Below are 25,634 nucleotides of genomic sequence, written 5' to 3'. Positions count from 1 at the left end.
TAATGTGACTTTATTCGTTCACGGTACTTATGTACAAAATACAATTACAAACTGAGGGGCCGTGCGGGTGTACGGTGGCTCAGACGACTGAAATACCGGCCTCCTTTTTCCTTTTTATACGTTCACGGCCGTTCGATCACGGGGCAACGGGTATCCGTGACTCCGTGAACGCTCCCTGAGCCATCGTGCACGCCTGGTGTATGTACATCGTTCAATGTAATGATACAGTAATACTTGCAAGCAGAACTAGAGTAAATGCTGTGTACACCGTACGCCTGGTTCGCGCACCCCGATTTTACCGCGTCTTTCCTTTCACACTCGCGTGTACACGAGTGCGTGAAGATTAGGGAAGAAGCGAAAACTCTTTGAACCTGCAGATTCGATAAATTACGCGAGGCAAGACGTACGGATGTAAAGTAGATAGAGTATCGTATAAATTACTACGTGTTTTAGCGCTAGTAATAACTGTTAACCCTATTTCTACGAGGCGATCATCGAGCTCCGTAAGAGGGTAGTTCCTTACGGCTCGACGTCTTATCAGCTTGTCAACTCGTTAAGAACCAGTTGCGTTTACCATCCATTTCGTTTGCAATTTTATTCTTCTTCAGTTGATTTCATTCAGCGTACGATACAAATCGACTGAGAAAGAACGAAGTTGTAAATGAAACACCGTATCGTAGCGTAGTTGATACTTGACGAGTTAACTGGAATGCGATTTTAGGTGATGCACTGTGAAAGATGAAAACGTGACGTGCTTTTTTGTTTTTCTCTGTTCGATTCACGTTCGCAGCTTTGACAGCGTATGTTGGATTATATTGCTTATCGACTACGTGCTTTAACGAGACTTCGATGTGCCTACTTTTTACGATACTTGCGAAGATGAAACTGTTCGTTTGGTAGATGAAAAGATGTGACTTGCGTTAGTCTAATCATCGATCGACTATTAACGTCTCTACCAAACGAAATGCTTAATTCGACATTATAGATACGTAGTGTGCGATAAGTATTATCAACCTTCTTAGTCCGTCCATTAAAACATCGAATCTAAACAGGCAGTGCCTTAGAGTGCTAGTACGTGCGCTGACAGTGCGAGGGTGAACGAAACAATTTATTTCTCCTCACTTCGTACATTGTTGGTAAAAACGACATGGGTATGATGCTCTCTATAGTATCACCAATACAATAACTACGTATACAGAGTAAAGTCTTGCAGGAATAACGAGAGTCGACGTCTAGGCACTTTGTTACCGATCGAACAGATTCAAACGTCTCGTTCAAACCTTCCATCGCGTCCATAAACAAATTTCCTCGCCACACGTTTCCAATACAAAAGATTATTAATGAAGAAGTAACCAAAATCGAGAGATACTTTTATGAAATTTAAAATTCGAAGACGAAAAGGTTCCACGAAGAGATTACTCAAGTTTAAAGACTCGATTAGATCGCGATTTGACACTGAACGCGACGAAAGGGTTAACCGGTACCGTTCGAACGCGATTCACTCTCAGTGCATCGATGCTCCATGCCCAGTTGTTGGTGCACGTTTACTTTCTGTACTCCAGATACGAAGCAATGCCGTTAACGCTCTCAAAGAAGAGCCGCAAAACCTGCTCTCTGTTGTATTGGTTCCGCGCCTTTTCCGGTCTCGTTGGCCGTCTTGGTACGTCAAGCAAGTGCTCCTCCACCAATCGCTATATAGTACAATATACGTTTACATTTGTAGGTGCTCGTGCATCGTATAAATCCTTCTGTAGATTATTGCGAGGGGCGGGGGGAGAGGGGGTCTCATCTCGGGTTTCTCAAACTCGACTGCGAACACGTTGGGCGCGGAACGCGAGCACGAGGATCGCGCCCGTCCCATTCTGTCACGTGTTTTCGTGGGAGAAAGAGTTGCGTTCGTCGCGACAGAGGGGAAGACTAGACAATGGACATTGCTATGAAACGTGCTCTACCCACCTTGGTGCGATTTCGTGGAGGCAGTGATACGTTGTTACGTGCTACTTATGTACATGGTGTGCCAGCTATTTGGACATTATTAGACTGCGGTTATTGGTTCCATCGTTTTCTGTGAACACGATCATGCGACGTCTAAACGAGTCAGTGTGCCACGAGGGTGGAAACGCCTCGCGTCAACGTATGACTGCGATCTACGCGATTTCTGAACGGCTCGACCAGAGATTCGTTTCCTCGTTCGTGTATCGTAATCTTGCGCATTATTGCGTTCCACGTTCGTTCGTTTCGAACCGTTTCGTTACGTAACTGTTCCTCGCGGGTACATCCGCAGTTTAATAATTATTCGTGACTAATAAATTAAGAATTCGGTGTGGGGAAGGCGGATCGGCGAGGAAAGGGGAAGCGAGAATTTTTTTGTGGTACCGAAGGCTACCGCTGGAAACCTGGAAAGGAGTGTGGCAGCTATAAAAGTCGACGGTAGTTGCAATTTTTCCGCGCGACGGTACAAATGTGTACGAATAATTTTGGCAAAATGATCCAGACATTCGATTCGAAAGAGTTCGTAGAATTTGGAAATTTAGTGGAATTCTCTGTCGGATGATCGATCGTACATTGTATCGCTATGTAGCAGGGCTCGAGTATTCGACAGGCATACTTAGCGCGCGATGCTCGGTTGCGACATTCTCGCAAAACGATCACGAGTACGCATAATCTACGTTCCTATTAGGTAACAGTGAATCAGAGCGAACGACAGACGGGCGAAGTTGAATGAGAAAAGGCGGCACAATCCTCTGCGGATCGCGCGATCGTTCGCAACTGGTTTCGACTGTGATGCGACGCGGCACAGGCAGAGCTAAATTCCTCCATTGCATCTCTGTGCTAGATAAATATTCCAAAGCGATTATTAAAAGCAGTCAGCGTGGAAGTTGCCGTTCCTACGCGATCGCGTCTCTCCGTCGCGCTGCCGCCGTTGCGCAACGATCGTGCAGTGCTGTGCGAAAATCTCCGTCCGTCCATCAGAAATGTCATTCTTCGCGGAAATTAGATCGCGATGGGATCACCAAAATGCAATCTCGATCGCGGAATCACCAATTACGTAAACTCAACTCAGAACGTAGCTTCATCCGTTCCAGGAGTCCAAAAATTCATTCGACACGTAAGAGTTTACCTTCTTTCTTAAATGGGACGTGGGAATACTTTCCAAAAGTTATTGGAAAACATGCGACATGAAAGTTGCGCACAGCACTGTACCAGCAGCAACCGCGACCGAGATCGACGTCGCGTTCGACGGCGATTACTGGCAAGTATACGCAGAGTTCGACGATCGTCTTCGCTACGCCTCTCTTAATAATCGGTTATCAAGGATACCATTCGTGTAGTCGAACATATGTTACAAAGACACCGATTAAATCGTAACACGGAAGTGTCAGCTTCGCAAACGTCATGGGGCTTCTTAAAATTAACACCGTTTAACTTCACACACATATGTATATACGTATACGTAGATAATAAAAAAAGTATAAAAAAAACAAGAAGAAGAATAAGAAAAACGTAAAGGAGCCTACGACGAGGTGTATATAATTTATACTTTCGATACTCGGAATATAAATTATAATTCTAGCTTGGAAAATAAATAAGGTCTCTCTCTCTCTCTCTCTCTCTCTCTCTCTCTTTCTCTCTCTACGGGTAACTTGTCTAATTAGATAGGGCCACTAAGGTTGTATCTATTTGGATGCTACAATTGCATTACGTACATCTGCGGCTCCGTGTCCCTAAGCTGATACGAAATTCGAGCGTGCAGACGCGTTTATGGTTGACTACGCTACGGTACCGTAATGTGTCTCGGTTTAAAGGGGTGTGCCTAAAGGGAGGTCGTGCTTCTCGGCTCGTGACTGTTGTCGACTACTGTGGTGGTGTTTCGTCTAGGCGATGGGGGTCTCTAAATTTCTTTTGTGTTTGCTTTCTGTTTGTCTCTTTTTTTTGTTTTGTTTTTTGTTTACTTCTAGAAAACAGCTCTTTTACTTTCCGTATGCTTGGTACTGGTCCGCTAAGTTACTCACGTATTGCGCGTGATTCACGCTCGGGAATTCCGCCCACTTGGTCAGGTCCATGCTTGGAAGAACGCCGCTCCGACAGGGCACCCGTGGGTTTCTGCGAGGCAAATGACGAGTGTCATTTCTATATCTATCGCTTAGTTGTACAGCAATTAATTCGTCGCGTCTGATCGCTACGAAGAAGTAGAAAAAAAAAAAGAAGCAACGCGCGACGATACGAATTCGAGCGGCAGCGAAGATTTTCTATGAAGATTTCCTGCGTCGCACGGTTCCAGGAACATTCGATCGATGCTGGTATCGATTACTTCGATCGTTTGTATCATCACATCGATTTGCACTTAGTCATCCGCGAAGTGGGAGCATTCCGCGAACTAATTGCAAGCAAATGAATCGTATCTTTCGAATGGATACATCCATAGACACGATGATAACAATTATTTTACTCGTAGTAAGCTTTGGTTAATGAATTTTCCACTATCACGCGAGTAAGATTCCCACTCCGTCGATCGACTGTTGTCAAGCAATCTCATTAACCAATTAAGCGTTCGTTCACTGTCCTCATCGCGTAGTACTTCCTCCTACGATACGCATGATCAACCATGCCGCTCGAATCCGACGTAACACGATTCCCAGAGAAACACTCAGCTTCCCCACGCGATTCTTCCGGCGAACGTATCTCTACGTCCCTTCGAACGACGTTAACCCCTAATTTGAACGTGTTACTCACATCTCGTGATCAGGCAGTACCATGGGATAAATCTGTATAGTGTCGATCAGATCCGTGTTATCGCAGATCACTCTGGCGAGCTTTACCTTTCGAATCTCGTTCAGTTGATCTGAAAACGGAACGTCCGATCTTATCGTGTTCTACGATGGGATCGTAAGGAATTCTGGGACGCCTGAGAAAGGTCCGTTTCTTACCAAGCGTGAAGGACGACGGCTGGTTTGGCAGCTCGTACCAAAATCGGTCGCCGCGCCGCGAATAGCTGAATTGCGTGGCGATCACGCAGGCGAAGGTTGGCCCGAGCATGCTACCCGGAAGTGGCCTCTCGGACACGCCGCCTGACCACAGATCGACGTCCGCCGGGTGCCTGAAAATCGAGCCGCCGCACGGGCGCACCGTTATTTCCGTGAATTTTACATTCGACTTCTGGAAACGACGCTCGCGGATGATCGTGTCACGAGCCGTGATTCATCGAGTCGGAAACGAGCGTGGCTAAAATTAGCATTCGAGCGTTGAATAATTGATGAAGACGCGAGAGACGCGTCCAACCGTTGCACGAGGATTCTGTACGGATTTGATTTACCGCCGCGTCGCGATTCTTCCAGTCGCGTATAAATGGCTAAGCTCGAGGCGGATCGGTGGACAGTACTCACTCGAAGATCGAGCTGTAACGCGCGATGGTCTCGTTTGGCATGGAACCGTACAGTTCGTCGAAGGTGTCCGCCCAAGGAAGTCCGCAGAATTTTCTGAAATAGTAAACGAATCCTAGTATCGCGTGAAGTTCTTCGATACGCAAAATATTCTGGTCTACTTGGGGTAATTAAATCGTTGCTTCGCTAACCTGAATTCCATGTAACTTGGGATGCCAAATTCGCGACCTCGTTGCATGTTGAACGAGACCAGATCTAGTCCAAACTTGGCGCCTGCCTTCTTGAACAGGTGGTTCGTCACCTGGAATCGACACGAGTAAGCAATCGCGTTCTTTTTAAAAATTATACGAAAATATGTTTTCATCGTACTTCCTGCGTGATGGAGTCGTCCATAGCCTGGGCAACTTGGTTCATCAATCCCATGATGTACTCGTCGAACACACCGGCACGATACAAGTCGAACGGTCTTCTGATCAAGTCTGACAGCCTCTTCGAAGCTAGAAACGAGATAATTCCACTGAAAGTGTTCGATTCTAATTGTTATTCGAGAAATTGCTTGAACTTACCGATGAATTTGTGTGCTTTGCTCCATCTTTCCACCGCTGTGGGCAGCAACGAGTGTCCGAACCTGAAGGCTGCAGCGGCGAAAGCGTCGATCACTGCTGGATTCACGCTGTCGTCGTAGCCGTCCCAGTATCCCTGTAGAAATCGATTGTTAATACGATGAACTCGTTAGATAATGGGATTCATTGATAGAGGTAGAAGATATCATTTAATTGAAATCTTATTACTCGCGTTTAGTCGAAGCAATCCAGTTCAGAGACCAACTGTGGATACAGAATTTTTTAGAGATTTTCTAGACTATGTACTCTGCTTTTAACTGCGAGGAAATTATTCTAAAAGACTGCTACGAAAGCAAACATTTGTTATCTCCTTACGTTCTTCTCGAGAAGAAGCCCGAACTTTTCCATGACATCTTTGCCAAGCAAAATGGGCAGAAACTCGTTATAAGTGATGTGCTGGATCTGCGCGATGACTATTCGTCTCGTTTCCTGGTACAGCGTCTCGTCGTCCCAGTGAGGATTTAGCTGTATCAGCGTCTTCGCGATCCGATTGTGTTCTCGCGCCATCAAAGTATGCATGCAGGTTAACACCAGCTGCTCGTTCACTCTTATCTCGCCTGAAAGGGAAAAGTCACGGTACGCTCAGCAAGAATGCCGCTCGTCGACGTTTCGAAAAGTCCATGATTTTTCCGGATCAAATCTAGGACAACCGCATTCCGTCGTTCGTAAACATCGATCGAACGAAGGAAACGTATTATCCCCGCGATTTCTTCACTTCCGCGTGTAAAGTGGTCGATCAATGAAAATCGTCCCGTGCGGTTGCTATTATAAGCCTCGATGGTATTACAAACTTTCTATATGCCTCCTCGTACCGTTGACACGGGTATACAAACTGTGAGAAGCATAAGATTGCTTATCGCGAACAGGATTTTTATGTAACCGAAATGTCCTTACACTTTTACATCTTTTTTTTAATCGCCGCCAGTGCTGTCCCAGCCTGGTCGTTTCAGCCCACGCGCACAGCATATTACCGGCTCACGTCGCGCAGACAATTTGCCAAAAATTGAACTCGATGTTCGCGCGACTGCACCAGATGATATTTCATCGATCATCGTAACGATGCAGCCGTCTACCTTGATTCGATACCACTCCCTTTCCAGCGTACACATCGCGTTACACGACTACAATCGGTCGGTCGAACGGCCATCACCTGATCGGTGCAAAATCCTAGCCCTCGATGAGGATTTCGACATCGACTCGCATCATCGATATCGTATGCGATTCTTATTATCATCTCGTGGCACAGCGCGACACTGTTCGCGATTGACCACGATCGAGCAGAAAAGGAACAATGTAAATCGCTTGCGAAACCTTCGATTTTTCCAGCGAGCACCTTTTTCTCGACGCGACGCGACCCCTCCTTCGGTTTTAATCGATCTCGAGGCGCGTCGGTTACGCAAATCGATCGCGGTTATAAATTACAATACACTCGGAGAGTTAATCTCGGGTTTGCTCAGCTAATACGGATTAATGCACGGTTGCGATAGAATTGTTTCGCCCGGTACACACGCACGATTATCGCGTCGGGTAGCCGCGATTTTCCGACCGGTCGAGCACGACGTGGGAAAACTATTTCCCGGCTCGGGGAACGCGTCGACGGTTCAGATAAAATCGTGCACCGCCGGTCGCCTTTTTTCTCCCCACCCCCATTTCTTTTCCGATACAACCGCGAGCGTTCCGATCTAGAGATTAGACGCGTCGTTTGTGGTTTTGATTGAGCCGTCGCATTCGCTGTCGTGCTCCTTGCCGTTTGACGAACGCGAAACGTGACCGATTTCTCGAGTAGAAATTGTAACGAACACTCGTTACGTCGATGTAAACCATGCTGAGTAATATATTTAGTGTACCTCTACTTACAACTCCCATTATCAGATTAAGAACGATGCAATTGTTTGAATGCTACGAATTAATCGATCGATCGAGGCATCTTAACTCGACGACTTTTTATCTTCGTTCAGTAAAGGTCTACGTTGTATTGGCGCAATATTTAGTCTTTTAGGAATTGTTTCTTTACGAACTGGCAATTTTTTCAACGAATCGACACAAATGCTTCCTCACGTGGATACACGAACGAAACCCTGGAATGATTCGTCCACTTTCCACGCGAATATCGCAACTGCCGCGGAAATTGCAGTTATTAACCGAACCCGACTGCCAGCAGTACCACTCATCGCTCTTTCATCACTGGACAGATTCGTTTCCTTTATCGCAGACTATATTCTTCTCCGCGACTCGATGGAAAACCCGTGCACTTTGGCAATCGACGAGAAATTTTAATTTGAAAGACTCACCAGCCTCGAAGCAGTACATCGATCGATTCGGTCGAGTGCAGCCCTCGTCAGGGATGTCCAGTTTCAGGGGCAGCAGATCCTTTAGTCCGTACTCGGAGAACACGGGGTTCATGCGTAGCAATCCTCCGTATCCGGTGCGGAGCTTCCTGAAATAGCGAACGAGAGGGGTGTCCTTTCATATATTTCGTAGAAATGTTTCTCATCAGAAGAATTGCTTGCCTTCGATTCAGATTGTTGAACTTTTGTAACAAACAAAAGGATCGCTATCGTGAAAATCCAATTAACGAGCGAGCCAGACATTCGAATGGTTGCAGACATCGACGACGCGGTTAGACAAAACGATCGAAGTCCTTTCGTAACCGCGTGGAAGCGGTTCGCGTGACAAACTCTGTTCATCTGCATCGCGCCAAATTCGATCGACGCTAAGAGAGGAAGGAGGCCAGGTAGCCAGGCCCCGATTGGGCAACAGTGGATCTCATGATGCGCGCGGACTAGAAAGTGCGAGGAACAGAATACGTACACGTGGATTGTGTACGTTTGAAAATATAGAACAGAACGCTGGCGCTGATTTATTGTCCCGAGCTGATGTAACGAACCGTTACAGAGATACCGGGTACTCCTTCGCCGAACGTGTCGCAAGTCGCTCGATTATTATTGAGCGTTACTTAGCCGCGATTATCGCGTTTCAGTTTTGGTTAAGTTCGTCGAGGACAATCGGGGCGATTACGAGTAACAGCGGATAAAGTGGGCTCGAGTGGGCAAACGGGGATCGAAGAGGCACCTACCGATTAATTTTGCATTGCCTACAATCAGATAATTAAGGATAGCTCCTAGAAGTCTCGTGTCGTGCAGATAGAAGGTTGTTATCGATACCTGAACCGATTGGATTGCGTTCATGCAACTTTTCTTGGGAATTTACTTCCACTCTACTTGTAAAGCTAGTAGTAAAGTCAATAATTTCATCTCCGTCGTATGTATCCTCTTAATACATAGATTTACATACGAGTTGTTCGCTAAAGCGATTAAATTCAGAAAGAAAATAATACAGAAAATTGATCGAATGTAAATCAATTACATTGGTACTACAAATTTGGAAGAAATAGAGGAAGTACCCGTCGATAAAGGGCGAATCAAGAGATTTAAATCAGATGAACTGTAGTTGAATCAAAATCACAATTCATAATAACCAAAGGCACTGATAAAACAGAGAGTCGTTTACCTGGCGAAGGCCTCCGTGATTCCGTAGACGGTGTTCCCGTCGAGCACCCCCGTCAGAAGATTAAAAGGCACGCGGGAGCCCAGTCGACATCCAGGCCGTACTGCTGGGAAGGCGCGAACGAAGTCCATGCATTTCACTTTGAACAGCCTGTAGAAATAATCGTCTTCCGGTATGAGGATCTCGTTGCAGTAAGGATTCTTTAGGTGCGGTGGCCGATGGCAACATTCCTCCGGGTCGTTTCGGTTCAGGGGATCTGCAAGAAGAAGAGCGGCTCATCGATCACGCGATACCATTTCGTTCGCGTATCCATCGTTCCTTTGCCTCTTCTCGCTTGACAGCGTCCCTCGGTTTAATTGGTGCGTCGCTATATAATGGCGGACTGTCAAGCAGCTGCGAGGAAGGGAAAAGGGAAGTAACCTGTTTAGCATTCGGATCGCTCGTCGCCCATTTCTTCTAGCACCCCATTCGAATTAGGAAAATACCCATTAGCGTTGATATCACGTGGAGCAATTAATCTGTAGTGAAAGGAATTCGCGTTGGATTAATGAGAACCAAGTGTGGAACGTATTATTATTGAACTAGTTCGATCAGTGTCGTTGAATTTGTATGTAAATTGTTTGGAACGCTGTTGTCCGAAATTCCGGAATTTTTGCACTCGCAACGACCTGGCATGGAATTCTTTAGTTGCACAATGTCGGTTCTACACGCGTCATTTACTTTCCCTGTCGATACGCCGCGATACAGCGTTTCCTGTTTGTAGTACGGGTGGGAACATTTTATTCGACGAAGGCGTGAAGTTTATAGAACTCGTGTGTGTGTATCGTAGATGTTGGGAATGATTATTTAACGGATGAGATTACGTACGAGACCGTACGTGAGACTGCGCGTAGATTAAGTGGCTAATTATCGATTATAATTTCTGTTTCTATTCCATTTAATTCTATTGTCTGGATATTCATGAAGCTGTCTGATAGAATCAGATTAGCCGCCTTAAATTTCCTGTTGCACCAGAGATTTCCTTTATTTCGTCGCGTTTAACGAGGTGCTTAATCATTATTTATGAAAAGAATATCTAATTAGTCCTAAAACAAAGTTCAAGATCTTTTAATAGCTATAGAAAATATCTGCAAAAATCACTTAACTAATCTACATCTTTCAAATAACCGAATATCGGAGGTAACGATCCACTAGACTACTAATTAGAATACAAATAACAAACTAATTAAGCCATTAAATAACCAGAGTCTCGGATAGTTAACTTCGTACAGCAGTCGATCCACGATCGTCCGACTTTTGAAACAATACCTCGCACCGGAAACATAAACAACGAAACGCGCGCAAGATTAATCACCGTAAAGATCGTTCGATTCCTCTTCCGTTCTCCAAAGCGACCCGCGATTATTCTCCTCGTCTTTCGTAAAACCTGTTCGCCAGCTTCGCGTCGGGCGTGGAAACCGGCCAATTAATCGCTCCGTACGAGCAACGCGCTTAGCTCTATCCCTAATTACCAAGATTCAGAACGACGAGGACGTGGACGCGCGATTTTGGCGCGCGATCGCACGGCCCGTGGAAACCTCGCGGCGTAGTCACATGATCGGCCTACCGGTTATCCGGCTGGTGATCGTTCGCTTTCTCTGCCGGTTACCCTAGTTTCGATAGACGGTAAATATCCGACGTAGAAGGGCTTGGGAGCTGTTCACCGACGCTCTGCACATTACATACGTTACAGCCGTCCTGCCACGCTGATGTAATTGTGATCGCCGCGACGATTTCGTAATTTGCTATTGACTGGAAATTAGGGCTCGGTTGTTACTTTCTCCGGCGATTCTTTCGTTCCTTTTCTCTTCCATCTCCAGTTGTCGGTCACCGTAATACTGTCCGACGCTGGACCGCTTTTTAGCCAGTCGTATTTTCGTATCGCGTCACCTCGTGCAGGGAAATTTATGGTCGATTCGAATCTATGATTTATGCTGAATGGGGTTTGTATACTTTGTTTCTCGTTTCGTACTATGATTGATGTTTGTCGGTGCGTTTCGAACTGTTTGCATAGTTATTGGGGTTTTATGGAAATATAGCTCGCACGTATTAATCGAATGAACGAAGAAAAAGTATCTTTTGTGGAAGATTAGAGTACCATTACGAGAACCTCGTGTTATATTCTTTTTTCAATTATAAAGATACGAATGAGTATTGAATCTTCTAAATTTAATACATTTATCGCTGGATCTTCAACTACCATCAAATCTAAGTGATCTAAGATTGAATTCGAAGAACTTACGTCGTACCAATTACGGATTACTCTACTGTCCTTTGAACCTCGTACCATTCAATGAAGCTACGCGACACACGGATAACCAGATCAATGATCAAGCTTGGAATCATACCTAGAGGCGTTCCAGTCAGAGTATAGTCGTGATCCATAAACTGTCCCCAGGCGATGACCATGACTGTGCCAGCGTGATCGTGATAACCCTCGTCAGGATGCATGGTGCGCGACACTATGCGTGATAATGGTAAATCATGACCGGTCACCGATATCCTAGGCGCTGTTAAACCGTCCGAGAATCGTGGACTCATCAATCTAACGTGGCAGACGAAAATTTGTCATCGCGGAAAAATGATGGTCGACGATGGTTTTTAATCGCGATAAAGGGCGTACGATTTACCTTTGGAAGGGCGAAAGAGTGGAGCCCCACGTCGGGTTCTGCAGATTGGTGCACAGCCCGTCGTTTCGTCTGTACTTGCCTGGACGACACTCGACGTTGCTCAAGAACGCTGGGCACACCTCGCGGATCAGAGTCTTCGAGGTGTCGATCAAGGGCAGACTCTTCTCGATCTCCTCGTAGGTCAGTCCGTAACTGTGGTTAAATCAGACTTGGTAACGAGATTCCGATGTGTTGTCATTTGCATTACTGAATTTTCCGAATACTTCGACTAACTACGAAGATCTTAAACAATCTTGGAGTACTTATTTCTCGTTTAATTCGAACTCCTGTTAATCTTACGTTTGCGCGAGGTTCGCAGAGATGTCCAACAGAAGTTCCCCGACCGTGGCCAAGTCCTCTGGTCGCCACATTTTGCCCTTGGGTTGCGCCACATCTGCGTAAACCGACAGAACGTGTGTAACAAGTAGAACAGCTGCGTTATATCGTCGACGCCTCGTTGCGTACCAATCTAGCGGAAGTGCTAGCTAACTTCCATATAATCGAAGGCATCGATAGAAAAATTCATCCCAAAACACTCTCCTCGATCCAAACAGTATCATCATTAAGAAAGAAGAAAAATAGTTGTACAAATTTCACAACGCCTTCCACTTTTCCATCGAGCCCTTCGATTACAATCATCGTTCCATCTACACCCACGCTACCCCTCTATCGCGACACTCACTGATACGTTTCCTCGCTTCGAGGTAGGCGCGATTCACGGCGTCGTAAGTGATGCATGACTGCGATCCGGCTGTAGCTGGGCTGAAACATGAACAAACGGCAAAGTGAACGATTGCTCCGGATCCTCTAACCCGTGTATATTATTCACAGCCTCCCTTCACCCCGTTCGCGTCTCTCACTTTCGTCCCTCTTCCCCCCTTCAACTCGTTCCTCTCTTCTTTTCTACGAGTTAATTGCCCAACATGCTAGCCTACTTCGCGCGAGAAGTGGCTCGAATCGTGGCGGCTACCTGTCCGCGCGTACGCTCCGGGATATTCTGTATCAAGGTAACCCGAAACTGTCGTACGCGAGGCGTGCCCGCGTGAATCGGCGTATCCTGTTCCACGGGACGAAATCTGACGGCATTGGCGTGCCTTTTGCTCGTGGCTTTTACCTTCGAAGGTTCGCGCGTCGCGGACTTTCCCTCCGCGCCCGACCCCTTTGCTCGCGGACCGCGTCACGTTTGCACCGTAGGTCTTGGATCGACGTTTGCATTTCATCGAAGCAATGGACGAAAGTGCCATTTCAGGACTTAAATTTGCGACTCCTCGTACGGTCGATCAATTAACCGCGCGAGACGAGCGGCTCTAGAACTTCATTAACATTCCCGCGGTTTGTATACGGTACTCGCGAACCGAGTCTGGAAATTCACTTGCGGTTGGAAATGTTCTCACAGATTAGCCTGTCACAATCGTTATTAAATGGTGTAACGGTTGCTGAAAGTATTCGCGAGAATGCACTTGAGGGTCGTATCCCGTGTTTAATCGCGAGCACGCTGTGATTCCCATGCGATTTTATGTTGCAACGGCTGACCTGATAAACTACGTATGATCGCGTTCAATTGAGTATACCGTTCATCAATTTCTCGCTGATTGGGACCGTCGAATGAACTGATTATCGTTCAATTTATCGATGTTTTTATTCGCGCCTCTAACAGTTTGCGAAACCAGAAAGAAATGGCTCCTGGAAAGTTAAAGGAGAATCGTATCCAACGTATTTACGTGCTCGTAATTTCGATCACGTTGGTTCGCTGTGCAAGCGATCGCGTTAAAAACAATCCGTGCATATTCACCTCGTTTCGGTTACGCTGCCGCCGTAAAAGGAAAAGTCGCATTTTAAACGCGTTTCCCTCCGCCGGTCGATTGCTTACACGGACTGCATTTCGTATAACGTAACGAAACACGCCGAGAGCAGTTTTAAATTGGCTAAAAGTGGGAGAAAGTATATTTAGTTGTGATTTACAGGAACGTTCTAGCGACGTGCCTGTTACATAAACGAAACGAAACGCCACCGCTCGACGAAGACATCATCCCGCTGTCCTCAGTCGCGTTTCGTTTAGACCACTTTCGCTTTTCGTTGTTAACCGTTCCTCGACCATTATACTTCGCGACGAACGACCGAAAGATCGTGCCCTGGGGTAGCCTTTATGGTAACGCGGACAGGAACGAGTCGCACTCGTAAACTCGTAAAGTACACGCTCGCAAACTTCTGCTATTAGACTGCGTGGTATCCATTCGCGCTGTAACGAGACCAGGAACACTATATCTCCGCGTCAGTTGCACAAGCTGTGCACTTTCTGTCCCATTCAATATCAGCTGACAGGATATCGATGTACAAGGCTGAATTGCAACGATGGTATCGATAACTACAATCGATATTTTTCGCATACCCCCGTGCGCCAGATACTGTGGCTCGCGAAAACACTCGATACGTGGATCGTTTAACAGGGCGGAGCACAAATGGAAACGAGACAGCGGCTTTTGACGTTACGCTGGTCGGTATGACTAGATGTTTACGAGCTCAGTTCGGAATGCTGAAGTGGACGCAACGTTTAAAGAGACAGATGGACGAATATCTGAATAACCGCGGTTCAAATATTTTCAATTCTCTACCCACTCTATCGCGTACGAATTCGCACGAGTTTCACAATTCGCAGCAGCGATTGCCAGCCGTTCGAAATGGAAACTCGACGTTCCACCAGCTGATCTCGCGGCGGGAGCGCGCGAATAAAATAATTCCCTCGTTCGCCTCGAGCGCAGGAGCGTACGATTTGAAGAAATTGATAAAGTCGCGAACGGATTGACCGGACGCAGCGTACCGTGGGCGTGGAAATTCCCGCGGGGAATTGTTGCACGCCGGCTCGTTGGTCCGCGACGGTGGATACGTGTGCACCTTGCGAAAAGTATCGCAGCGAACGCGAACCACGCGCCGATCTGGCTTTCACCCGGGGTTAGTAAGTGCAAGTGTAACGCGCGGATCGGGTCGCGTGTTTCGCCCTGCTGCATTCTCAGCCGCGAGCCATTATGCATCGTGTCCTCGACTTCTTTCTTCGATACGCGAGCGTATGGGATCCCGACACGCAGATACAGCGTAACACCGTGCTCGTTACACGTGCACGATGTAATTGTAAACATATTGTATAACAGTTGAACGATCGTGCATCGTTTTCTAACCCCGAGCTCGAGCTTTGGAGCAGTATCGTACGCGATCGTACAGAAATTCCTCGAAAGTGATCGTTTTGCGTAAAATTCTCTTCGTAAACTGTCTTTATAAAATCGCTGAATTTTTGGCTAAACTTTGTACCCAATTGACGGTTTCTCTCTTGAAACACACATTCAACTCCTGAGGAAACTAAGCGTCTACTATTTGCTTTTATTATCTATTGTCTGCATGCGAGGCTGCATAAAAATCAATCTGTACACACTCGAGCGGTATTTTCTGTTGGAACGCTTTCTCGTACGCCCACGACAGCCTATACTTAGAACGTTTATATGCACCGTTGCTCTACAAATAAGACGGTGGAGGAAAAACCGTGGTAAAACAGCGAGGAATGCGCGTGGCGGCTCGAGCTTTCGTCGTCCATCATTATCGGATCACGTGATTGCAGGGAACTTTCTAATTAGTCCAACAGAGCCCGTTGTACGTACCCACGTTGTTTCCTTTTATCCAGCGAGTCGACCCGCCGTCTCTTATTAGCGATCACGATCAACCGCGATCGTTTTTTCCGCGACCGCGGAGACTCGATCGTGATCTGCAAGAACGGCTCGCAAGTCGTGGAGGGCGCGCGTAGGCAGCTCGGTTCAGAAATAATTGCTGGCGAACCGTGCGATCGTATTATGCCTCGTTCGAACGAAAGGAGTCGTGCTATCTGTCGCCTCGAACCATCGTCCCCTGAATCTTCGCCCAGACGTAGGATTAATAAATCGATTCAGCGTTTGACAAGACGCTCGAGGTGCACGCGTTAACTATTTGCTGACAATTTGTACGTCTCGTGTAATAATAACGCTGTGGAAGATCGATTCAGTGATGTTAGCTTCCTTATGGTAACTTTTATTGCTACTTTTGTAACTCTATTGATGCTATTGTGCTATGTAATTAGTGAAATTTGTAAACTAATTTTTAATCTCAACTTGGTTTACGAGACTTCTCAGTGTGTAGGAAATGTAAAAGATGCTATTTTCTCTTCCGTGAAAGGATTGATCGTAGTTACATCATTACCGCTGATAGATTCATAGGACTATCGGTTACTGCAATTTTCCATCCAATAAATACAGTCTCTATTCACAGCCGTGGACAAATTGTTATTTTCTATCCAGCTATCGATCATCGAGGCTATTGACAAAGATTCTCTTGCTTATATTATATGAAAATTTCACTCGCTCAACTGACACCCGCCGATACTCGCATCTGACAGAAACAACGATTGCAGTTGGTGATGAACATCCTCAACTTTCATCAGTTGACGTAAATCTATTTTATGAACAGACTTCTTGGGACCCTATGACCATTTGTATTATAATTGCAGACAGTAGCACTGAAGCTGATCAGCGTGACATGCCTCCTCGTTATCGACTTGCTATTAATAATTCATCAACCACAGGTCGTTATATCTCTGTAGACATGTAACGTATAGATAGATACACAGTTCTCCATTGTCTTATCCGCGTTGATAGTACAATAGAGATCACGTTATTCGCGCTGTGTAACGGTATGCTCCACGTCACGAAACTTTTACACCGCTACGATGAGCGCTCCTTTTCCTCGTAACCCTCAATCATCCAATTTCCGTAATTAAACACCGCCAAGAATGTCACGGAAACACAATGAAAATGACACGTGTTAATCGCACCGCGGTATCAATGGCAAAAGAGGACCAGAAATCTTCATAATAATTCGTTGTTTCAACGTGAAGTCGCGTTAAAAGGAATCGAGGTTAATAACAGCTCCTCTGCTCATCACGAGTCCGCCATTATTAATCCTGGCGCGGGTATCTCAAGGGTATTATCTGGAGATCGTTCAATGAGCAATTTGTATCCGCACTCGGATATTGTCCCGCGGGAGGGGACAAAGGTTAGAGCGGGTAGTGAAAGTCGAACACGAGGTTCCTGCTTTCTCCGGACCTCGAAAATAATAGAGGTCTTGCAGACAGTTGCGCAAGATCGTCTCGTGATTCGGTTAAAACCGTGGCTACGTGAGACGTTCGAGAGATACAACTTACACGTGCCTCCTTTTAAGTGGAACGCCACGGGGTGGAGGATTAGTTGAGGGAAAATGTCGCAAAGCAACTAGGTCTGGCCAGCGGCGACCATTGACTTTCCATTGACCAATATTTTTCAGCAATGGGTTACATATTAAGATTATAATCGATGAGAGTATAAACGCATCATAATTGCGATGTTACCGTACATTGTTTGAAACGCCACAGGCTGGGATCACGCACCACGTATCATTCGATGTAAATTGAATTGTAGGCGAGATAAGGTCTGGTATTTAAACGTTTAAGGTCTCGTTGAGTGAACGCCTCTTCGATTGTTATAAACGTCGATTAGTTGGACGTTTGTAATTATTTGACGAGGCGCGTAAACGCGAGTGGTAATTCCGTCGCTTTCGAACCTTGTCCACTGCGCGATTGTCCGGCTGGAAGTGGCTGTATCTACAGCCGTCACATCTCATTGGGCTGCCACGCGTTTACATTAATCCGACCAGCATACCGCTGTCCGCATTCCTGCTCACGCTACATTTTTTTCTACATTTCTTATCAATTTAGAATTAACTTCGCAATATAATTTGCGGCGCGTAAATTATGAATCTCGCGTCTATAATTTTCATCGAACGTCAGTTTCAATCCCCCTAAAGAAATCAACTTCGAATACATTAGCATTTATCGCAGGCCTCAATTTTACATTCGAACGATAGCCTCGAGAAGTTCAGCACGAAAGTGAATTCGTCCAGGATTCCAGCGCCCCTCGTTAACGGATAGCGACGAACCCGTTACCAAAATCTACCTCGCGAATCCCTCGTCCAGATCGAGACAACGTAATCTAGCGAGAGACAGCTCACTCATCATGGTAAACGCTGGTTGAACCGCTTCGCGAAGCGTGTCGTAATAGACTAATATAGATACGCGGCAAGAGCAGCGCTTAATAAGTCCGCGGCAAAAGAATTCTCGCCCCAAGGCGACTCGCTTTCGTTTAGGTGCACGCGGTCGAATCGCGCCGCGCTTATGTCCTGCGTCGAAGGATTTACTCGCCGCGGACTGAGCACCGTCTGCGTCTTAATAAGTTCACTGTCTCACGTATCACACACGATCCTTCGTTCTGACACGTCCATACATCTCGTTCGAAACGCGGCTAGTGTCTCTATAGTTGCTGGGCGCGAAGGTGGACAGTGTAGTTTCAAAGGTCGCGCAAACGAGGGCAGCGATTCCATCTCGTTCCTCGAGACCTAACCTCGACGATTTGTAACGAGTTTCTCGTTGGCGCTGTTGGTAAAAGTCGCAAATCTAGTCTGTTCGAAACACTTACAAAGAGCCGCGGAGTAGGTTGTAGGTGTAGTCGAAGACGCTGGTCCTCCCTGGCCCATTCAGGATCAAAGCGCAGTCATCTCCGTTTGCGTAAACCTCGACGGGCTGATATTGCAGCCCAGCGCAGCTATCGTTGTTTCGCCAGGACGCCAGTAGCAGCAGAAGCCCGATTATCGCGGATCGTGTCCGCCCTGTCACAGATCTGCAACATTGTAACATGGACGATTATCCACCCTCGTCATCGAACTTGCATATTATTGTTTACGTATCAGACGAGATCGCCTGTAGCCACTGTCGCAGCTAGGAACTGAGAATTAATTCGCATCGGTGTCAACCCTCGTACATATGTGAATTTTGAAAGAAAATACTCGTTAGAAACTAAGGATTTGTATATTGAACGTAACAATGAAGGTAGACGGAAGTACAGATGTACAAGTAGAGGGAGTTTGAATATAATATACGATCAAAGTCGCGAATAATAAAATTGCAGCAAGATAGAGGTAGGAAACAAAGTGTTCGAGAGAGGTCCAATACTGCTCGTTGCAGAGACAAGCTGGACGAGCGTAGGAAGGAATAAGGGGCAGCGAATTGAAAGATTCAGTGTTCTCCTACTTATGCCCCTTCGCGTTTGTAAATAAGTACAGACTCTCCGAGTGGGAGTCCATTTTTATGGGGCTACACGACCCCTCCGGTCCTTGTATGGCGGCGCAGCCCCTACGGTTGGGACTCGTTCTGACATCACTGCTCATATATAAGTACGGTTTACAGCTACGTTAGGATGTTGGGAATTTGCTAGAGTCTTTCAATAGAGCATACTCGAGTGGATCTAAATCATAAAGTTCCACGAGGAACTGTTGCGCGTATTCGTACATGCGAAATCCAGAGAGGAACGTTTCGAGCGTTGTTGGCAAAACGAATAATTTTCATTCTCGTAAAAACTCCTCGTTTCGGTGATCGTAAAAATGTTCGCCAGCCGATTAAACATGACGGGAAAAGCAATTATGATATCCCAAGTTGCGAGCGATGTTTATTTGCATTGCTAAGCGGATGCAAATGATCCGTTTCCCATTCTATTGCGGTATCACTCGTCTCGTCCGTGTTACGGGAGAATGTGTCCACCTTGGACGTCGAAACGAAGGCGACCGAGAGCGCCGATTTATGATCGTAGGCGAGCGTATAACCGTGCAGCCGCGCGATATTTTCGCGTTCGTTCGCGGGAAAATTATTCCATGCGCTAATCCACGATGCATTCGAGACGGGAGCCGGTCTGGGGCCGTTCACCTTTTATTTTATAAACCGCGACGATTACTTAGGCGGATTAAAACGTACGACTCGGCTGTTCTCGTACCTTCGAACGGGTTCGAAGTTAAGCCTGGATGAAATTTCAGTTCGTTTCGTTGCTAGGATTTCCGTCCGTTTGTGGAATCAATGGGATACACCAAAAATTAAATAGCTGAGCAGAGAAAATATAACGTGTATTTACTTCGTGTTTATATAAAAAATAATCACTATTTTCTAGATATGTACAGCGAAAAATGTGGTCGATTTTACCAAATGAAAATATAAATTAATAGGCCCAATTACCAAATGAAAATATAACTTTATAGGCCCAAGAGAGGCTAATTTATTAACCAACAAGAATACCATCGATATTGTGCAACGGTTCGCCAACTGAAACACCGAGTTTAGAAATCAGACTGCTCGTTCTTAATTCGAAACATCGAAGAATGGAAAGGAAGGGAAATCCCCCTGTACCTAGTCTCTAACAATCGATTCTTTACCCCGATAGAATCTTTTTACACGCCGTTTTTCCCCTGTTTTTCATCTGTTTGGTTAAAATGTTTGTGAACACACGTACGAGTGCTCGCCATCCGTATTCCTTCGCACACCTTGTACAATTAATTCATGTAATTATCGCGATTGGTTTCCATCGATTGCGCGTTGCACAATTTCGAAAATCGAAAAGAAACGGAACGCGTTTACTTTCGAGAATACCTCGTTGAAGTCTTTTTTTTTTTTGTTGGATTTTCTTTCTTCTTTTTATTTTTCGCTGGTAAACGCAGAGATAATCGAGATCGAGCCCACCTTGGATTTTATCGCAACGAGCGCTACGCTAGCACCGCGTCGACGATATGGAGAAACTAAGCGGTAGATCGCGAAATATGCGCTTTGGTAATCTCGTTCTCTCTGCCATAACGGAGAATTGCGCGAAAGATACGCGATAAAGGCGGCGTGCTTTTCCAGTTAAATTGCCCGCGTCCTGTGTGGCAGTCAATTTTTGGAGATGCGAACGAGACTTTTTCGAAACCTCTGCTCTCCTCCTGAGCTCCACGAATTATGACACGACACGAAGCTAGCTGTAATTCTTTCGCAGAGTCTCGTCGAATTCTGAATTTTTCAACTTCCCAACGTAAACATTTTAAGAAAATCTGTTTCTCTTACTTTGTTTCTATTTCAGCAGTTTGCTTCAATCCGGCAGGATTAACATGTAAAGTAGCTCCAGTTTCTTTTCCATCTCGTTACCTCTGCGCACCGCTCACGGACGAAACGCAGCGATACAAACCGGTCGCGGACGCGATCGATTTCATAATGCCTATTAACCAATTGCTCTCAGTCAATGACTCCTGCTGAACTGGACCCAATCATACGATTCATGGACTCGCTTCCCTCGCTGGGCATATTGAACGGCCATAAATCACGCGAGCCCAGAAGGGGCGGATTAGTCTGGAATCTCACGAATCCTTGGCTCGCGCCTTGCTGTTTTCTTGCCAGGTTTTTCTCGAACGAACGAACTCGCGAGACGACAGAGTCTCCGCGCCAGCAGCAGGGGGAGAGGTGAACGAGTTTGTCCAAGGAGTACGTACAGGATATTCCGTAATAAGTTGTATAAGTGAACTAAGTGAAAAACTCCTACGTAAAAAAGAAGTTTCGCGTGCAAAGAATGCCTGTCGCGCTTAAAAATATTCATCCGAGTGCAGGAACAAGAACGACGAGACAGATGTGTTCGAGTCGAGAAATCGGCAATTCCTCCCGTTTCTTCGACGGTTTCTGAAACGCGATTGCAAATCGCAACGAATCGATTAATATGCCTTGTCAACGGAGCCAACGGTTCGGTACCCACGAATGGCGGCGCGTAACAAAAGCGTTGCGAAATCGAGGGCGTAACAGCCGCGAAACGGACCCCTCGAACGGGGCATTGAATAAGACGTGGACCACCGCTTCCACGGTTACATCGTTGGTAACGAGATCGGTGGCGAGTAACGAGCGACATGATTCCGAATTTGTCCACCGCGGATCGTTCGTTCCTCGCCTTACCTTCCTGCGTGGGCAGGCTGAAGAACGTGTGATCCTGACGAATTGCTCGGATCGACCTGGTATTCTGGCCGCGTAACGGCGAGAAATCGGTTTCGAGGAAACGCGTGAAACCGCGCGGCGTGCCGGAAGCCAGCGAAAGCTGAAAAGTCGAGAAGAACTGGCTCTGAAAAATGTATATATGAAACCGCAGGCATTCAGAGCCTAGCGCGAACGTAACGCGAGTTGGTAACGCTTGTCGATTAGCTAACGTGTTAGGTTATTTATCGAGACGCCTCGCAGGGGACTCCACTTTTTGTCCACTTCGCGTTGAAATGATTGCTATCTTTCTGTACCTATATCGCTTCTCTCTGTTACTGCAGAAGGAAAGGGTGTTGCATCCACCGTAAAACAGAAAGACAAGGCCGTTTCGCGTGGTACATTTAATTTTGTTTATGCAATAATAAGCTGGCACGTAATAACTTACATAAGTATCTCTCGTATAAGCGATTCGTTCTATCTTAACACACGATCTGGCTATCTAATTAACTATCGGCTAATGAGAAAATAGAGTAACAGTTTGGAGCTGCAAAAATCTATATTTTTCTTGTTCCTGCTTCGCCGGATTGTTTATTCGAAATTGCATTTAGTACGAGGTAATTAGCAGGAACGCTGGTTTATGCAAACTAAATGGGCATACCGATCGAGGGAAATAATGTTGCTACTAATAAGAATAGCAATGTCGGCAGAGCAATACGAACGATATTCTAATCACGCGATGAAAATAGCATCGAGATACTTGTCTATGGTAAATCGATACCGATCAGACGAGAATAATCACTCTCTCCATCGTAAAAAAGTACCACAGTCTATATTTAAACCGAGACGTCGTGGCGAGAATGTACGAAATTGATCGATCAAATACCTGTCGCATTCCGTACTACTGTGTCACGTACTCATTACCGATCGATCGTTGCTCCATTAATTGAACTACGTATCCTCCATCGATCGCCAAGGGTGAAAGCGCTCGAGAGCAATCGGCAATTTCCGATTCCTGGTAGAAATCGACTGATAACGATAGTAGGCGAGCGCGCTGTTACGCGTACGGAACGCGTTCGAGATAAGAGGCCGATCGGAATAGAGATCGTGGATTACTTTCTCGCGCCGCGTCCACCGCGGATTCTCCTTTCACTTTCCTCGCCACTCGATGCAACAGCGGCCGATCGAATCCAATTTCGCGTGTACCAGATGCGCTCTCCGCTCGCAGCGATCTGCGTGTTCCCTTGGCAAGAGAAAAAAAGAAAGGAAGAAATGGTAAAATCGACCTCCGCGATCGCGCGCCGGTCCATCGCGATGAGAGCCGCCAAGAGGTGAATGAAGAATCGTTATGTCATCGACGCATCGCGAACGTTTCACCGCACAGTTTCCTTTTGGACGCGGCAAATCGATCGAGAGTGGAACGATCGTTTCAAGTAATCGACTCGTATGTAACAACGGATTACCTCGACTGTGCAATTCCTTCTTTTTTTTTTTTTTTTTTTTAGACGCGAGGTATAATTATTACGTTGCATTTCGTTGCGCGTTCATTGCGAAACGTATCGCCTTAAATATACCTGGGTGTGAGTTCGTTTCCTCGAATGGCGGTTGTAGATTTCAGACAGTCTAAGACCGGATTTGCTTGGCGCACACGTTCACTTTTAATAGTCTTGTTACCACCCACTTGAACGTCCATTAGCAAGGGAAACAAGCCTGCTTTTCAACGCGAGGATTAATTAACTACCATGTAGTTATCTGTTTTACCAATAAAGAGTGAAGTTTTTTCACGCCCTTCGTAAAGGATTACGCTCGATACCAGCGCGTGTTGCACATTTTAATACATTACTCCAAAGGGAGCGAGGGTAGGGACAGTGAAACGGATAAGAAGCATAGAACGATCTTCAAACATCAAAGAAATCGGATGAAGAAACAGAAAAGAAGAAAACTGGATAGTATCTGATACTAACAGGATAAAACACGAACAACTATCGTCAAGAAGAATCCTACCACTAAGCTCCTTAGATGCTAAAACGTAAACAGTGGACCCACCTATGCATTCTGCCTCCACGTGCTCCACGTTGTCAGCCAATCCCCAGTAAACCGCCAACCGAACAGAATCGAACTGAACACCAGAGAATCGGTATTCAGGATCGCGTACAGTCTGAACAGCACTTTCGACGCACTTTCCTTCGAACCACGGATCTCCACGGACGCGGAAGCTCTCAGCAGACCCGCGAGAGGTAAACGAGAAATGGAAGAAAGAAAGGGGTGGAAAGGAAACTGATGCGTGAAGTTTACGCGTGACTCGCGAGATTGGTCCCGGTCAGCACTGTTCAACAGGTCAAGATTAAGCGACGGTTCCAGTGGCTCGAACTGCGTTCGTGTCGAGTGATTGTCGGTTAGAGACTCACTGACCGAGTGTCTCATATAATGCGGTAACCTCACTAGCGAGCCCTGCGTGCCCGTGTAGTTCTTTATCGACTACGTGGTGCAGAGGTGGCACGTGGTGGTGGAAAGCTCCCCAAAAGCGCGGCTTCGCGAACGCCACGATGGAAGGGGGGTATATGTGTACGGCATAAGTCCGCGCGGTCCTCGAGGTGGTAACCACCTCCAGGTGAGAGAGACCACCGGGACCAGTCGACTGGCTGCGTGGAAGGAAAAGGGGCGAAGGGAACGAGAAAGAGGGACGCGTAGAGGTGGCGGCGGAGGAGGAGGCCGTAGACACGCTCCACGTTTTACTTTCCTTTCTCTAAACGAGCCGCCGGCTGTGCTGCCCTCGATTCGAGACATCGATTGTCTCTCCGAAATGCGTCGCCACCCGATTCGAGGGATCGCCACGGAACTGCGTCCGTTTTGCCTGTTTCATGCCGGATGAGACTAAGTTAGAGCAAGCTTAGCGAGCGGTTCTGAGTCTGATGAACTAGCTTTGAACGCTCGAGGAGTAATTTGAGAAATAGAGGCAAGATTTAAGGGATGCGTGGTATTTTTGTGGGGGAAGGTACGTTGGATGGAACTTAATCGCAAGCTGCTCGTGGACTTCATTTGAGAAAGGAAGTACGAGTACGCGTGCCTTGTTACGCGAAGCTCTACGAAGCGTATAATTAACCCTATCCGCGTTATAATATAAAGGATATAATTACGTAAATTGCTACATTTGGCTGCCACAGCTACGCCTTTGATAATTATCGATATACGCAATAGAAGGGAAGCGAATATTCGAGCGTATAATGCTTACTAATAGATTGAAGCATATCACGAATGGGCTTCAGTCCGACTGGATAGTTTGAGAAAGAGACGCGATGAATGTGCTTTTAAATAGACTCGAAACTAGTTTCTATCCTGGATAATTTGATAAATGAAAGCGGCGCCGGTAATATAATTGAAACTTGAAATTGATGATAATGTTGCAACGCGGAGGGGACTTGTGTTCGGCTCGCACGAAATCGCAGCCGATCAGCCAGTGATTTACATACTTTCAACGTCTCGCAGTTTACGTGGCGCTTGACGGCAAATAACTTGTGTTACACAGCGAAACGTAGCGCGCGTTAAATTGCCGTGTTCGAGC

The 25,634-nt window shown here is 46.3% G+C and overlaps 2 protein-coding genes across 3 annotated transcripts in view; one reads left to right on the top strand and one right to left on the bottom strand.

Annotated features, from left to right (window-relative positions):
- Positions 1 to 25,634, top strand: part of Cep290 (Centrosomal protein 290kDa) — a 123,776-nt gene that overhangs the window by 16,402 nt on the left and 81,740 nt on the right. The window lies entirely within an intron of this gene.
- Cysu (peroxidase homolog) lies at positions 1,514 to 24,272 on the bottom strand. Of its 2 annotated transcripts, none has more exons than XM_076910188.1 (17): positions 24,119 to 24,272; positions 18,744 to 18,944; positions 12,902 to 12,981; positions 12,520 to 12,613; positions 12,181 to 12,372; positions 11,899 to 12,095; positions 9,515 to 9,767; positions 8,296 to 8,441; positions 6,320 to 6,561; positions 5,948 to 6,080; positions 5,751 to 5,878; positions 5,573 to 5,682; positions 5,385 to 5,477; positions 4,929 to 5,098; positions 4,735 to 4,843; positions 4,014 to 4,104; positions 1,514 to 1,691 (listed from the first exon to the last, which is right to left on the bottom strand). In XM_076910188.1, the coding sequence occupies exons 1-17, from the start codon at positions 24,124 to 24,126 to the stop codon at positions 1,545 to 1,547; spliced, it is 2,394 nt and encodes a 797-aa protein (XP_076766303.1). In that variant the 5' UTR covers positions 24,127 to 24,272; the 3' UTR covers positions 1,514 to 1,544. The 2 variants fall into 2 exon arrangements, with proteins under 2 accessions (XP_076766303.1, XP_076766304.1); XM_076910189.1 differs by lacking the exon at positions 1,514 to 1,691 and adding an exon at positions 3,615 to 3,952 and having other exon boundaries at positions 4,010 to 4,104.

The sequence above is a fragment of the Xylocopa sonorina genome, chromosome 2 (genome assembly GCF_050948175.1).
Source record: "Xylocopa sonorina isolate GNS202 chromosome 2, iyXylSono1_principal, whole genome shotgun sequence".
NCBI lineage: Eukaryota > Metazoa > Arthropoda > Insecta > Hymenoptera > Apidae > Xylocopa > Xylocopa sonorina.
This window is presented reverse-complemented; position numbering and strand designations above follow the sequence as displayed.

Coding starts and splice junctions, on each gene's coding strand:
- Cysu (XM_076910188.1), bottom strand. Junction 12,614..12,901: donor CGAAGCGAGGAAACGTATCA/GTGAGTGTCGCG, acceptor CGGTTTACGCAG/ATGTGGCGCAACCCAAGGGC. Junction 12,373..12,519: donor TCTGCGAACCTCGCGCAAAC/GTAAGATTAACA, acceptor ATTTAACCACAG/TTACGGACTGACCTACGAGG.